Here is a 13,464-nt window from a genome sequence, read left to right as displayed (position 1 = left end):
TGAATATTAGTATTTTTAATAGGGAGCAAAAATCTGATAACTAAATTAATAATAAAATTCATTTACAAAACAACTCAGTATATTTTGGAAATGTTTGGGATGAAATACTTTTTATTTACTTTATTTATGCTTTTATTTCAGATAATGTACGTTTCTGGTAAAATATCCCTTACATGCATTTTAACTTCTGCTATATTTCTGTCAAATCACTGTCCTTCAGATCATGCACGTGTTCGCGTAAAAGGTATTTACCCTGACTTGTCATGTCATGTCACAGATTGCGTCAGGGGTTTAAGGGACTGACTGATAAAGTGAAGGTTGTTGTTTTGGTCCTCGAGGCTCTAGCGTCAGACCCTCCCCACACACGAGTGGGCTGCACATTAGATTTCCTGCTGGACCCACGAGCTGGTGCACTTTTATATTTAGCAGAGCTCGAGTTTCCAGAAGCCCATTCACTGCCAGCAGACGAACAGAGGCACAACGAATATCTCTCTCTCTAGGCTACAAGACGAATCACGCGTGTGTGTTTATGTCCTTGTGTGTGTGAGACAGAGAGATGGCAAGTGTCGTAACGCCAAAATGCGAATTAAGAGGTGAGTCAAGGTTATTTGATATTTTATGAAGTAAATGTTCTCGCGGAAAACTGATTGTAGTAGGAAAGCTGTAAGCAAAACACTGGAAGCATGTGAATATGAGTTATGGCATAATGTATAGGCTAGAACCATACAATTGTATCTGTTGCTGTCCACATTCTCCAGCCTACACAACGTAAACGGATAATATTTAACTTTTAGCTCGGTGGTTGAATCATTCAAATTCACTGCTGAGAAAATTGTTTTGTTATTTTTTTAACAATCAGTTTTCACTAAAAACTAATAATTTAGCTAAATATAGGCTAATGTTTTTGGTGTGGTAATTCTAGTATGTTTGCTACAGCTATAGTAGCCTAATATAAACAAATTCTACAATACTGTAGTTTTCAACAACCATATTTAATTGAGGTAAAGTTAGTTTTACATTCAGACATAGGAAAATTTCCCCTTAATAATATAAATTCACAAAAATATTCTTCTAAATAGTGAAATCATATTAGCAGCCTGTGACTATCAAAGTACATCATTGTTCACAGTCAAATACATAGTGCTTTTGTTGTTTTCAAGTCATACTTGCATGTAATTTCAGACCGAATATTCAAATTACCATGGTAAACAATATAGGGAGCATGTCAAAAGTTGTCAGAATGAATGTACACATATAAAACCAACTTTACCTCAATATATTATTTTGAGCAATTTCATGCAAATGTCAACTTTGCCATGAAAAAAATTACGTTTTCACCAAAACAGCAAAACTGTTTCTGCGTTTTTTGTTTTTTTTGTGTGCAAGGAAGTATTTTACAGTGCTTTAAAATAGTCAAAATGTCTTTTTTTTATGTTTTCGAACAGTTATATTTGATTTACCAAAATCACACATGTGGCAATTTCACATCTGTCACATCTATAACGGAGAGATGTCACATCCATACCAAAGCTTTTCCCTCATAAATGCAAAAAATATCAAATAAAATAAATAATTTTTGTTCTATCGTTAGCCAACTCTTATCCTTTTGATTAGCAGCATTTATTTTGGATTGTGCAGTTTAATTCATAGAATTTCTACAAAGTATGCTGTATACTGAAGATTGATATTTTTCTGCTCCCATAACTCTGTGGTGAATTGTTTTGAAAAATATAACCAGATATTTCAATATAATGTTAACAAATACTTTCTGTGTGAGTTTATGTCTTGAGTTTTTACTGCAAATGTCACATCCATAACGCTGGAATTGCTCATATATAAAACCTTGCCATGAAAAAAAGTTTAGTCACTAAAATAACAAAACCATTTCTACGTTTTTTGTGTAAGCAAGTATTTTACAGTACTTAAAAACATTCAAAAATGGGACCTTTTACCTGAAATCTACATTATCTGTTCCTGAAATAAAAAAGTACAGTGAATAAAAAGTATTTCATCCCAAAAAAATCTAAAATGGGCTGATGGTTGATTTCTGTGAGTTGTTCTGTAAAGGAATATGTCATTCATTTGCTTCTCAGATTCTTGTTCTGTATTAACAACACTTTACACTGTACAAACTCTGTTATTGTCCTTGTTCTCAGCCCAATTGAACCTACAGCTTTAATAGTTATTTAGAAGGGAAAAAACTTCTGAAACAGCAAATAACTATAAATAAATTCTACAAATAAATACTACAAAAATATAATACAAATACATTTAAATTTTCGCTGTGTTTCTGTCAGTCCTGTCACATTTACATTAAGGATATAACTCAGAAGTGTCATCATTTGACGGAGAAGAAGTTGACATTGATCAAGGATGTGTTCTATCATTGAATTGTATGATTTTATGCTTGTTTTTGTATGATTCTTTTGAGGACGACAAGCTTAAGTCAGGCCCTGTCACATTTTTTAAAAGTGAAAATGTACGTTTCTGGTAGAACGTCCCACATGTCTGTCAATGTTTTCAAACATTTATATTTGATTTATCAAAGTCACACAAGTGCCAATTTCACATCCGTCACATCCATAACAAAGAGATGTCACATCCTTAGTGAAGCTTTTTCCTTATAAATGGAAATATGTCAAATAAAATAAAATCAGTCATTTATGTTCTATAAAGAACAACTCTTATCTTTTTAATTATCATTGTTTGTTTTGTGCAAGTTAATTAATAAATTCACAGAAATTATGTTGTATACTGTAAACTGGCTAACTTTTTTTGGTCAAATCCATAACGCTTGATTATTTCTCTCATTTAAAATATAAAAAATTTTGTACAGATTGATATTTTTCTGATCCCATCACTCTATGGTTAGTTGTTTTGAAAAATATAAACAGATATTTCAACATAATATTAACATATACTTTCTCTTTTACTGCAAATGTCACATCCATAACGCTGGAATTGCTCATACGTATACAATAAACCGCATAGCCTACTGTAGTAAAGTAGCCTATTTATTAGTTTTCAGTTCACTAGTTAAAACTACATTATGCCAAAGCATTCATTGAGAAAGTGTTGTAAATTCTATATTATATAGGCTACAACAATACACTTCATAAACACTGGAACACTGTATTCACTATAAATTAGCCTATAGTAGTAGTAACCGTTTTTTTATGTGGGCTGGAAAAAGTTACCTTGAGGATATTTATAATATAAATTGTTTGTGTTTTTCTTTAGCCGAATGGTGACCTTCTTGGGGAGAAAAGGGCTGGTGAGAAAATAATTTCCAAATGCATCTTGCAATGATTGACAGAATAATGAAAATGATATTTGCTGATACAAGCAGTCGAGGTAAGAAATTTATTAACTATGTTTTCATGCTTTAATCTTTTAGGATGACTATTACATTACTAACAGTCCTAATGTACAAAGTAATATTGTTGGACTCCCATCTTATTAAGGTATTCCTCCTTTAATTTGAATTAAACGCGCTACACTTAATGTCCTGAAGAGGGCGCAGTAAGCGAATAAATCATAGGTATAATAAAAAGAAATAAAGTCGAGGGATTAAATGAAATATAGCAGGGGCTTACAAAACAAGCATTTATTTACACATTTACTTATTATGGTAATTAACATGATTGACTTATGTACTTTTAAAAGAAAAGTTAACATTTCTATCTTATTTGTATTTAGTTTTTGAATCTAATGTTCATTTATATTAAGGTTTGTATCATTTACTCAAATTTTATAACTATGGGGGTATGGAAATATTTTTGTTCTTTAATTATTTTGTAATAATAAATATCCTTTTATTATTTAAATCCAAGTTTGTATAATTCTAATGCATATCTTAATCAAATGTTTGATTTTTAAAAAAATAATAATCATATTTTCCTTAATTGAATGTTTTTTTTTCATATATAATTTTTTGTTGATCTATAATTTGCTATGAAACATTATTCACTTTGACAGCTCTTAATAAAGCATTGGTAATATGAGCATATAGTCTAATTCAAATATTTAAAATAACCAATTTATTCTGTCAATTGTAAGCACTTTATAGCTATTTAAAATGAGTAATGTTTGTTCAGGCCTGTTGTACAAAACACCAAAAGCACCCGTTACTTTCTGTCTGTGTTCGCTGAAGAGCCTTTTGATGAGTTCTCGCTCGAGCGTACCATAACGTATACCAAGAGGGGGGTGTATGTAATCAAGTATAATCTCCATTTAATAACTTATGCCATTTTGAGTCGTGTTTTTATAAGGACAGTATTCATAGTTCATATTCTCATCTTTTTGCTTCAAACCTTAATTTACTGAAGTCACAAACTGCCACTATGCGTCTTGTTGTCTACATGCACCCCTGTCACTTTTTTGCCCGTTTCGTTGGAAACTGTTCAATCCTACTATCTCTTCACGAAGCATTTAAAGTTAGGAAAAGTTCGTGTATTTAATGTGTAATGGCTTCCTGATTTAACGAGCATATTTTCATAGAACTAACTATGAAATCCTCATTTAGTCCAGCGATTATGAGTTTAGAACGGCGAAGAGGCGAAATCACGGATGAGAAAAAGTAAACAGAGGACCGTTTTCTCTCCCACCGGTATCTTTAGCATTCTGCTAGCAGCCAACTAGCGTCTAGGATCCGATCCAACTGTCTGAATAGTACTGCTGACCGGTTCGTTAGCACCGCTAACCCCTATCATGGTTTGTTTACCTAAGTTTGATTTGTCATTTACGCATTTTCCTGCGTATATAATGTCGACTCGACGTTAAAATTAAATTCATCTTTAGAAAAAAGTGACTAAATTTGAAAACTGGCGACGAAAGATACTTTTTTTGTTAGCTTGCCGGCTAAAGTAGGGGTGCTGATGTGTTCCTACGAGAAAGTGGATTTTAACATCACCCCTCGTACTGTCGCCCGCCTGGTTTATGAGGCCGAACAAGAAAAAAACAATGGGGGAAATTCGTCTAATGGAAGGTAGGCATTGTTATTATTAATTAAATGATCAACATTTGTTGTTGTGTCATAGTTGCAGAAGATAAAGTGCTACTGTTAGTTTGACTTATTTGACTCTAATTAGGTTTATGAAGTACCTGTCATCGTTGTCCTTTATTCATTTGAATTTGATATTGATCGTAAAATCATTTTTAATTACTGCATGTTGTGAACTGATTGTATGTGTAAGTGAAAGTATTAATAGCTGTGGTTTGACTTGCTCAAACAAAACCTGAACATGATTTGGCTTGTTCAAACAGGAGAGTAAATAAAGTGGTAGATCTTGTCCCTGCCTTGGATAAATGGCTGTCAGTCTTGTTTTGAAACCTAGTGATGAAACTGGTCTGTAGGAGGAATTTATATCTTAATAATCTGATAATAATCAGGAAGTTTCTTAACAGTTTTAAAGGTCAAGATTGATGACTGCTGATCTGGCTATTTTTTGTGTGTGTGACAGAATATGTTACTAGTGTTTAACTCTGTCCTTTTTGTTTTTAGTAAAATTGTCAGTGGGTATTCTTATGGTAATAGTTTTAAGTGCAGGAGTGCATTTTTGTATGTGTGTGCACGCTTGTATTGTTATGGTTGAGTTTCCTCTGAATGGCTCACCAGGTTGTGGTACTGCTGACGGGAAAAAAGACTTTGTTTTGTGACCCCTTTCAGTTTTACCCACAGTAAACATTACATGTGCACAAATCTTACGAGGCATAATATGCAAATGTGATAGTCAGGTGAGTAAGAAAAACAGGTTTTTGTATTTACATGTCATTTTCTGTCACATGAATATGCTGTTCAAAGGAAGTGAAGTGATAAGATCCAATAGCATGCAGCTGAGGGCTAGGAGATATGGGTTAAATATTATAATTATTTTATAAAATATCTTACAATATCAGATTTTTTCACAAAATGCATATGCAATTGTTTCTTTTTGTTACATCTTTCTGCTTTATAATTACATTTAAATATATTATTAAAATGGTGACTATTGATTTATTTATTGTTTTAGCAATTATTTCTTTTAAATCTAATCAAATTTACGCAACTCATTTACAACAAAGCATGCAAATGCTGATCATAAAACATTTAATTTTCTTAAATTTTTGTAATATTTTTTTCTGATTAGTTCTTCTACTAATTGAAAAAGTAAACTTTATTATAAAATAGATTAGTTTAATAATTTCTTCAAGTCAAAGTTGAAAACCAAACTTCATTTACGTGATGTAGATTCAGTGTATGTTTGATGATCATTTTTGGTAACACTTTATTTTTTAAATGTCCGTTACGCTTGTTCCATGTACTTACTATAGTTATTACAATTAATTATGCATAATTACATGCAACTAACCCTAAACCGAGCTCTCATTATAACCTTAACCATAGCAAGTAGCCTATAATAAGGCCCACACGGAATCTGCAGAATCATGCAGAATTTTGCAGATTTTTAGCCTATCATTGATTCTTATTTACTTGTGTAAAATGTGTGTAAATTAATATTTATTCAGTTTTTAAATTAATTTCAGTAATATTAATATTGACTAATATGAAAATATTCATATGATTTATTTACAATACAGTTGTAAACTACAGTGTTTTTACAGTTTTACAATACAGTTGTTTACAGTGTAAAGTAATATTTTCTGTCTGTTAGTAGATATATGAGAGACTTGCTTTGTTTACCAAATAAAGTGGATCTAATTGGATGTGCATAGTAAACATTAAATAAAAATATTACTTTTATTTCATACATATATTAAGGTTTTAGTTATGATACTGCCAAAATCATTCCACAAAAATCCGCAGATTTTTAACAAAATTCTGCGCAGAAATAGCAAAAAATGTCTGCAGATTCCGGTCTGGCCCTACCCATAAGTAATTATTTAATAATACACAGTGCTTAACCACTCAGGAAACTTTAAAATAAAGTATAAAAGTATCGGTGAACAAGGCCACTTTTTTTCTTCCTTTCTCCATTTTCTCCTTTTTTATTGTTATTTTTTTTTATAATAATAATAATAATTTTTATTATTATTGTTTTATTTTTTTATTCTTTTTCTCTTGCTGGGTGTTTAAGGCAATTTCTGTCCTCATCTTCTCAACAGTGACATGCATCTAAACAGTCTCTGGGTCAATATGTGTAAAAGTTTTATACATGTTCTAGGACACTTTTAATGCTTCCAAACAGCTCAATGAAATTATAAATCGCCTATGTCTTGAGGTTGTTCATTATGAGGCGATTTACCTTCTATGTGTGATTTGAATGAACTGGAATCACAGGACTGATTTTTCTAATCCCCATAGACAAGTGCCAAAATTTTCACTGGCCCCACCAAAAGAAAAGGGAAGTTAATAGCTATTTTTTAGCCGCATATTTCAAATAATGTGTCAAAAATATAAAAGTCTGAGAGTCTGGAATTTGAATACTTAAAAAATGTTAATAAAAGTGTTATACAAACAAAAAGAGCAGTATGGAAAATGTGGAGGTATTTTCTTGCGGTTCGAAATTATTTAACAAAAGGTGGCTGACTTGTCAACCTGACGGCAAACTGTGCAAAACATCACTTCATTTTTTTGTTGCGTTGTTCACAATTAAATCTCTGCTTCCAAGACGTTAGAAACAGACATTTTTCTTCATTCATTCATTTTCTTTTCGGCTTAGTCCCTTTATTAACACGGGGTCGCCACAGTGGAATAACCACCAAATTGTCCAGCATGTTTTTACCCTGCGGATGCCCTTCCAGCCGCAACCCATCTCTGGGTAACATCCTCACACACTCATATACTACGGACAATTTAGCTTACCCAATTCACCTGTACCTCATGTCTTTGGACTGTGGGGGAAAGCGGAGCACGCAGAGGAAAGCCATGCAAACTCCACACAGAAACGGTAACTGAGCCAGCCGAGGCTCGAACCAGTGACCTTCTTGCTGTAAGGCGACAGCACTACCTACTGTGCCACTGCGTCGCCCAGACATTATTTTTTAGCCTTATAACTTGATGTTACCGCCACGTTGCAGTTTCTTCGCTGCACTGGTTGTTACCAGGTTATGGAAAAAAATAGCATGCTCAAAACATCAAATCAGATAAGATGAACCGGAAAGCAATATGGTGTTTACGACATCACAGAGAAGGTAGTGTTTAAAGACTTAAAAGCACAAACTTAAAATGCACACAACTGACAAATAGTCGCAGACAAATTAAATGTTAGTGACAAGGCAGCACTGTCTCAATCGGGCCAGTAACGATCCTGTCTACTGTCCCAAGCGTCTCTCTTGCTGGCCCTGGGCCACCGGGCAGTCCTTATTGTTGAGCTCTGAAGTAGTGACTCCAGGTTGAAGGAAAATAGTGGAGTAAAATTACAGATACAGCATTAAAAATGTGCTCAAAGGAAAGTAAAAGTTCACATTTTTAAAACTACTTTGTAAATTACAATTCCTGAGAAAAACTACTCCAATACAGTAATTTGAGTATTTGTAGTTTGTTACTTTATACCACTTCCCATACCACCATACTTGCCCCTAACCCTACTCGTATGCCACCTTATGAGCAACTATAGTATTCTGCAGTACATTATTAACACAGTAAGTATAATATAAGTTTTGATACAAGCACATAGTAGTTAAGACCACTTAATATAAAGTGACTGTCAAATTTATTCTTAGAACAGCTGGAGATAAAGTTCATGAGAATGGTTCTCGTTTATTGATACGCAGACACTGTTAACACTGTTTAGAATCATGTGTGTTTGTTTACTATAGACAAAGCTGTCCTACTTATTCACACAGAATATGTAGACCTGTTATTTGGCTGCTGACGTGTGTTTTTTCTGGTGTGAAAATATGACAGATTAATCCATATTGAGAGCTTCTCTTTGTTGTCAACATCAAATTTGATTGTGATCTTGATATGATAGAATTTATCACCCAGCTTTAATGACGACGCTCAGGAATACACGTATTATTTCATTATTATGTTTTCCATTTGATTAAGCAGCTTTACACTCTAGTTGAGTCAAGCCCGGATTAAAATCTCACTAGCTTTATAAATGTGTTTGTGTTGAGTCACCCCTTTTATTATTTAGTACAGTGGGCCATTTTTGCCCTTGAGAGAAAGGGAAAGTGTCTCAGCAATCCTGTATTTACTTTAGATTATTTGTCTTTGACATAAGTTTTCTCTATTGTTTTTTTAAAGCTTTCAGGTGGCAAGTGATTCTTTACACTGTATTCAATTTACAGTTACTCCACGCATGTCTTACATGTATTAAACACACTTAAAGCTTTATTTTATGTTTGTTTTTCTTTTGTTCGTCTGCTCCATCAATGTTGATCTCATTTAGAGGAGTAATATCATAATAATATGGGAGGAAATCATCCAACAGGAAACATTACTAACCAAATTTCTCTGACACAAATTTGGAAACGTTTAAATATTTGTATTGAAAATATGTTAAGGATGAGCAATTTAAAGAAATTCTATCCTTTTATTAATTTTGGGTTGAACACAGTTTCTCCTTTCAGCAATGTGATCTTATCATACCTGATGTGCGTACCTCGATGACACGACAGATTGCAAAATTGCATTTTTGTCAAAGGAAAAAGGGGCAGAGACATTATAAAGGAAGTCTTTAATAGCGAAAGAGGAAGAAGATTGATTTGACTTCCAGCAGTCTTGAGATCTAGCAAGTTTGAACTTCAGAAATGCTCTGTTCTTCCTTGAAAAATGACCTATTACTGGAAGATATGCCTCCACCCTTTTGTGTATATTAGAAATCTGTGATGGCTCCGCCCCATTTTTGCAAGTTCATACTGCAGGAAATTATCTCATATATATATTTGTCAGTACAGCTGTGAAGGAAACTGAACTGCTGACTTCTTTCTTCAAGACAGCCAGTTGTAATGGATGCAGAAGACCTTTTCAAATGTCATCAGATTGCATTTCCGTTGTGGAATATTTATTTTGGGCTCTAATGGAATTTCCAGAGCAGATGTAGAAGACTTGAGAACAGAGAGTTGGAAATATCTTGAGCTTCGCTCGTGCGTGATGAAACTTGTCTTTAAGGAAATTGTCAGTAGACTCTCCTTAAACAGGTGATGTATGAAGGTCTTTTAGTGATGGCGATGACGACACCACCTGAAATCCTAATTGCTGAGCCCATTTCAATTCCAATTCTGAACATTCTCCCGCCGTCATCCGATACGGAGTCATGGTCGCGCTCTCCAAGCCCACGTGCGCATCGGTACCTCTCACGTAGCCGAGAGAAAAGGAAAGCCAAGGCACAGCAAGAGGACAAATCAGGAGCAAAGCATTGTGATAAACAGAAAGGTGAACTCGAAAGAAGCCCATCACGTGCATCTGCATCCTCTTCAATGGTTTGTAATGTTGATGATGAAGAGCAGGGCAACCCCTGCGTGCTTCTGCTACCCCCGTCCCGCTCATGGTCACGGAGCTCCTCCCTAAGCAGGCGCTCTCGCTGGTCTATCCGTAGCCTTCTCAACAAGGACTCAGACTGTGACAGCAGCAGGTCAGTGTGTTCCCTCTCCCACTTATGCAGTCAGCAGTATTTCCTAAAGCGGCATTTTTTTTTTCACCCACACTAGATGCTCAGAGGGATATTCCTGTTCATGCAAAGCAATCAGATTTTTTTAGGATAGGGTTTTTCTGACAGTATCATTTCAATATCTCAAGTTTTTTTTTTCTCTTTTTATTTTTAAATGTGTTGTTTGAAGATTTAGAGAAGTTTTCAGACTGAGCATAGTCTAAATTAAGCTTTGTCAACAGTGTTTGTTAAAAGGCGCCTATTTTACTATTTTATCCTTTAATCAAGATTTAGGAGAAGTCTTTTATGTCTCTTTATGTGTCTGTGAAGTTTCAGCTCACAACACCCATCAGGTTATTTATTATACCTATCAGAGTATTAAAATGTTCTGCTCTAAACACTGTGGCTGTTTTTGTTGCTTGTGCCTTTAATGCTAGTTCTCCCCGCCCACCATTCCCACATGCCTGTAAGAGTGTGTCTTGCCAGGTCACCTCAGAAGAACTAACTCGGGAGACCACGAAAACACAAAACTCATCCTGTGAGAAATGAAATGCTTCGTTCTTCCTGACCGGTCACATGACCTTCACGCGTTTGTAACTGAAAATTATTTAAACATTACAGTATTCATACAATGATTTGCAGTTTTTTCCCTCTTCAATAAATATATAACATGCACAAAAACCTTACAAATATACTTTGCACAATACAAATAATACAGATTATAATACGAATTTCAGCAAATAAACACCCTTAATGTGTTTATGCTTTTATTAAGATTTTTATGGTAATATTTAATTTTACTGTCTTATTTAGGGTTATTCCTGAGATAAAAAATAATAATAATTATATCTCTAAACTTTAAAAAATTGCAATGACTTCTGAGGCGTTCAGAGCGAGGTCGGTGCTCAAGTCTGCATTGGTGCATCCTCTATACTAAGAACACATCCAGGAACTTTTACGCGTCCTCCGTTCTTGAGGTCTTTAGTTTCGGAACTGAACTTTGTTAGTTGAAGACACAAGATTGCTGAATAATGCATATTAAGAAATGGCCTGTGTCTCCGTCTCCTGCTGCATCAGATAAACAGCACAGTGACAAACATGAAGGAAGCAGATCTCACGTAACGTTTGTGAGAAATGCTACAGTAAGAACATATCCCAATGATTATTTGTTGTGGAGTTAATTCAAGCCTTTCTACGATGATGAGTCACACACAATGTCGTTACAAATTTCATGCACACACACACACACACACACACACACAGCACATGCGTTTAACTCCTGCACCGCAAATGTGACAGGATACACGTTAATATCCACTTTTGTATAGAGATCCATTATGTTAATGTACAAAATAAACCTGATTTAACGTCAACAAACCGGGATTAAAACGTCTCTTGTACTGACATGCGGCTGTAGTGATAAAGTAAAATCGCTGTAATTCATTTCAAACACTGTTTTTAAAACGTTTTAAACTTGTAATACTCAATGTTGAACACATTTGATATACTTTACTATGGAGACATGGTAATACGCGGATGTCAATCATTTCAGTGGGCAGGGAAACCGCACTCCTACATCACGTTGCTGTGGGCCTCAAAATGGGAGGGATTTGGATCTTTTTTTTAATGTCAGGAAATTTTAAAAATAAATATATTGTCTTTACATCCCTTTAATATGACTGTGGACACCCTATACCTACATACACTTTAGTCCAAACAGCTCACAAAAGCTGATTTTCATCATAGGTGCCCATTAAAGTTATATTCACCAAAGGAAATGGTGCAAAATAAAGTAAAGCCAATTAGGCTTAAAGCACGAAGATTTATGTTTTAATACTATTTAGTAACTTTTTAGCAACATGTAAGTAAACTGCAGCAAGCAACTTATTGCTCGCTATACATTTAAACAATATATAATATTGTTTATTATTTTTTGGTTATTATTTTGTCATATTCTATTTAAATAAAACAATCAACAACGTCGCAAATGCTGTCAGTAGAGCTTGTATTGATCCTGCAGCATTCTTTCAATGCTCATGCAAATGATTTATTTCGTATTATTTTTCACCATTTCTTTTTAACACTGGATTTTTAGCCATACAATAGCAGCCAGAAAGCATGCAGATAAACGTTATATTTGCTACTTATGTTGAATTTGTCCAGGTAAAATACAGAATTGTTGCCAGGGAACAAATTAAACAGAGAGTCATTCTGAAACACTGTAATTATGTGTGGTTTATTGAGTCCTTTTAATAGAATGGCAGGAAAGATGATAGAGTGGTAGAGAAGAGACCACAGAGGACGAGTGCTCTTGGCGCTGTAGAGATGGAGGCGGGGCAGTATCTCTCCCAACACATGACATCAATATCATCCAGTGGGAGTGATCCGCTTTTTCTGGTGATGTCACTGCCGGCCAATCAGAAGCCGGGGGTTTGATGCTGCAGTGAAGACTGTCAGCCAGTGAAAAGACGAGCTTAGAGAGCAAAAGGTGTTTTATGAACAGCTGTGCCCTTGTCCTTCTCATCCACCAACCGGTTTCACTGACCTAGTTCTTTTTGTTTTGTTGCTCAGCTATTTCGAAGGCACGCTCACAACTGGAGTCTATTGTGAGGTTTTACTAGCTTCTGGATATTGTTTAGCAAGTGCTGATTTATTCATTAGCTCGCTAGAACCTTAAACCTCACAATTAGCTAGTAACTCTGAGCACAATCCTTGTTAGTTGGAAAACTGAAGATGCATTTTACCAGTAATGATTCAGATATGCGTGAATAAGTCTTACATTATGAATCATTTACATTTTTGGAAAAGCAATACTTCCATTATCTGAAATTCCTGAGGAAAATCCTTTTAGCTGATTGTATAGTTGGCCTTGTTTGTTTAGCAATGTCTGTAGGTTGTTTATCTGTCCAAAATCGATGCAGAATCC

At 34.5% G+C, this 13,464-nt stretch overlaps 1 protein-coding gene across 3 annotated transcripts in view; it reads left to right on the top strand.

Moving 5' to 3' along the window:
- Positions 1-275: 275 nt before the first annotated feature.
- gramd1a (GRAM domain containing 1A) overlaps positions 276-13,464 on the top strand; it is a 59,119-nt gene continuing 45,930 nt past the window's right edge. Inside the window, exons 1-3 of one of the 3 annotated variants that reach the window (XM_087287700.1) lie at positions 276-593; positions 3,241-3,354; positions 9,520-10,523. In XM_087287700.1, the coding sequence (XP_087143826.1) occupies positions 10,093-10,523 (431 nt within the window). In that variant the 5' untranslated portion in view covers positions 276-593; positions 3,241-3,354; positions 9,520-10,092. Of the gene's footprint in view, positions 594-3,240; positions 3,355-4,394; positions 4,988-9,506; positions 10,524-13,464 lie in introns of those variants that run through there. The other 2 variants (XM_087287699.1, XM_087287701.1) reach the window with 2 other exon arrangements.

This window comes from Danio rerio, chromosome 16, assembly GCF_052040795.2.
Source record: "Danio rerio strain M-AB ecotype USA chromosome 16, GRCz13ab, whole genome shotgun sequence".
NCBI lineage: Eukaryota > Metazoa > Chordata > Actinopteri > Cypriniformes > Danionidae > Danio > Danio rerio.
Note: the sequence above shows the minus strand (reverse complement) of the source record. Positions and strands in the feature narration are given on the sequence as shown.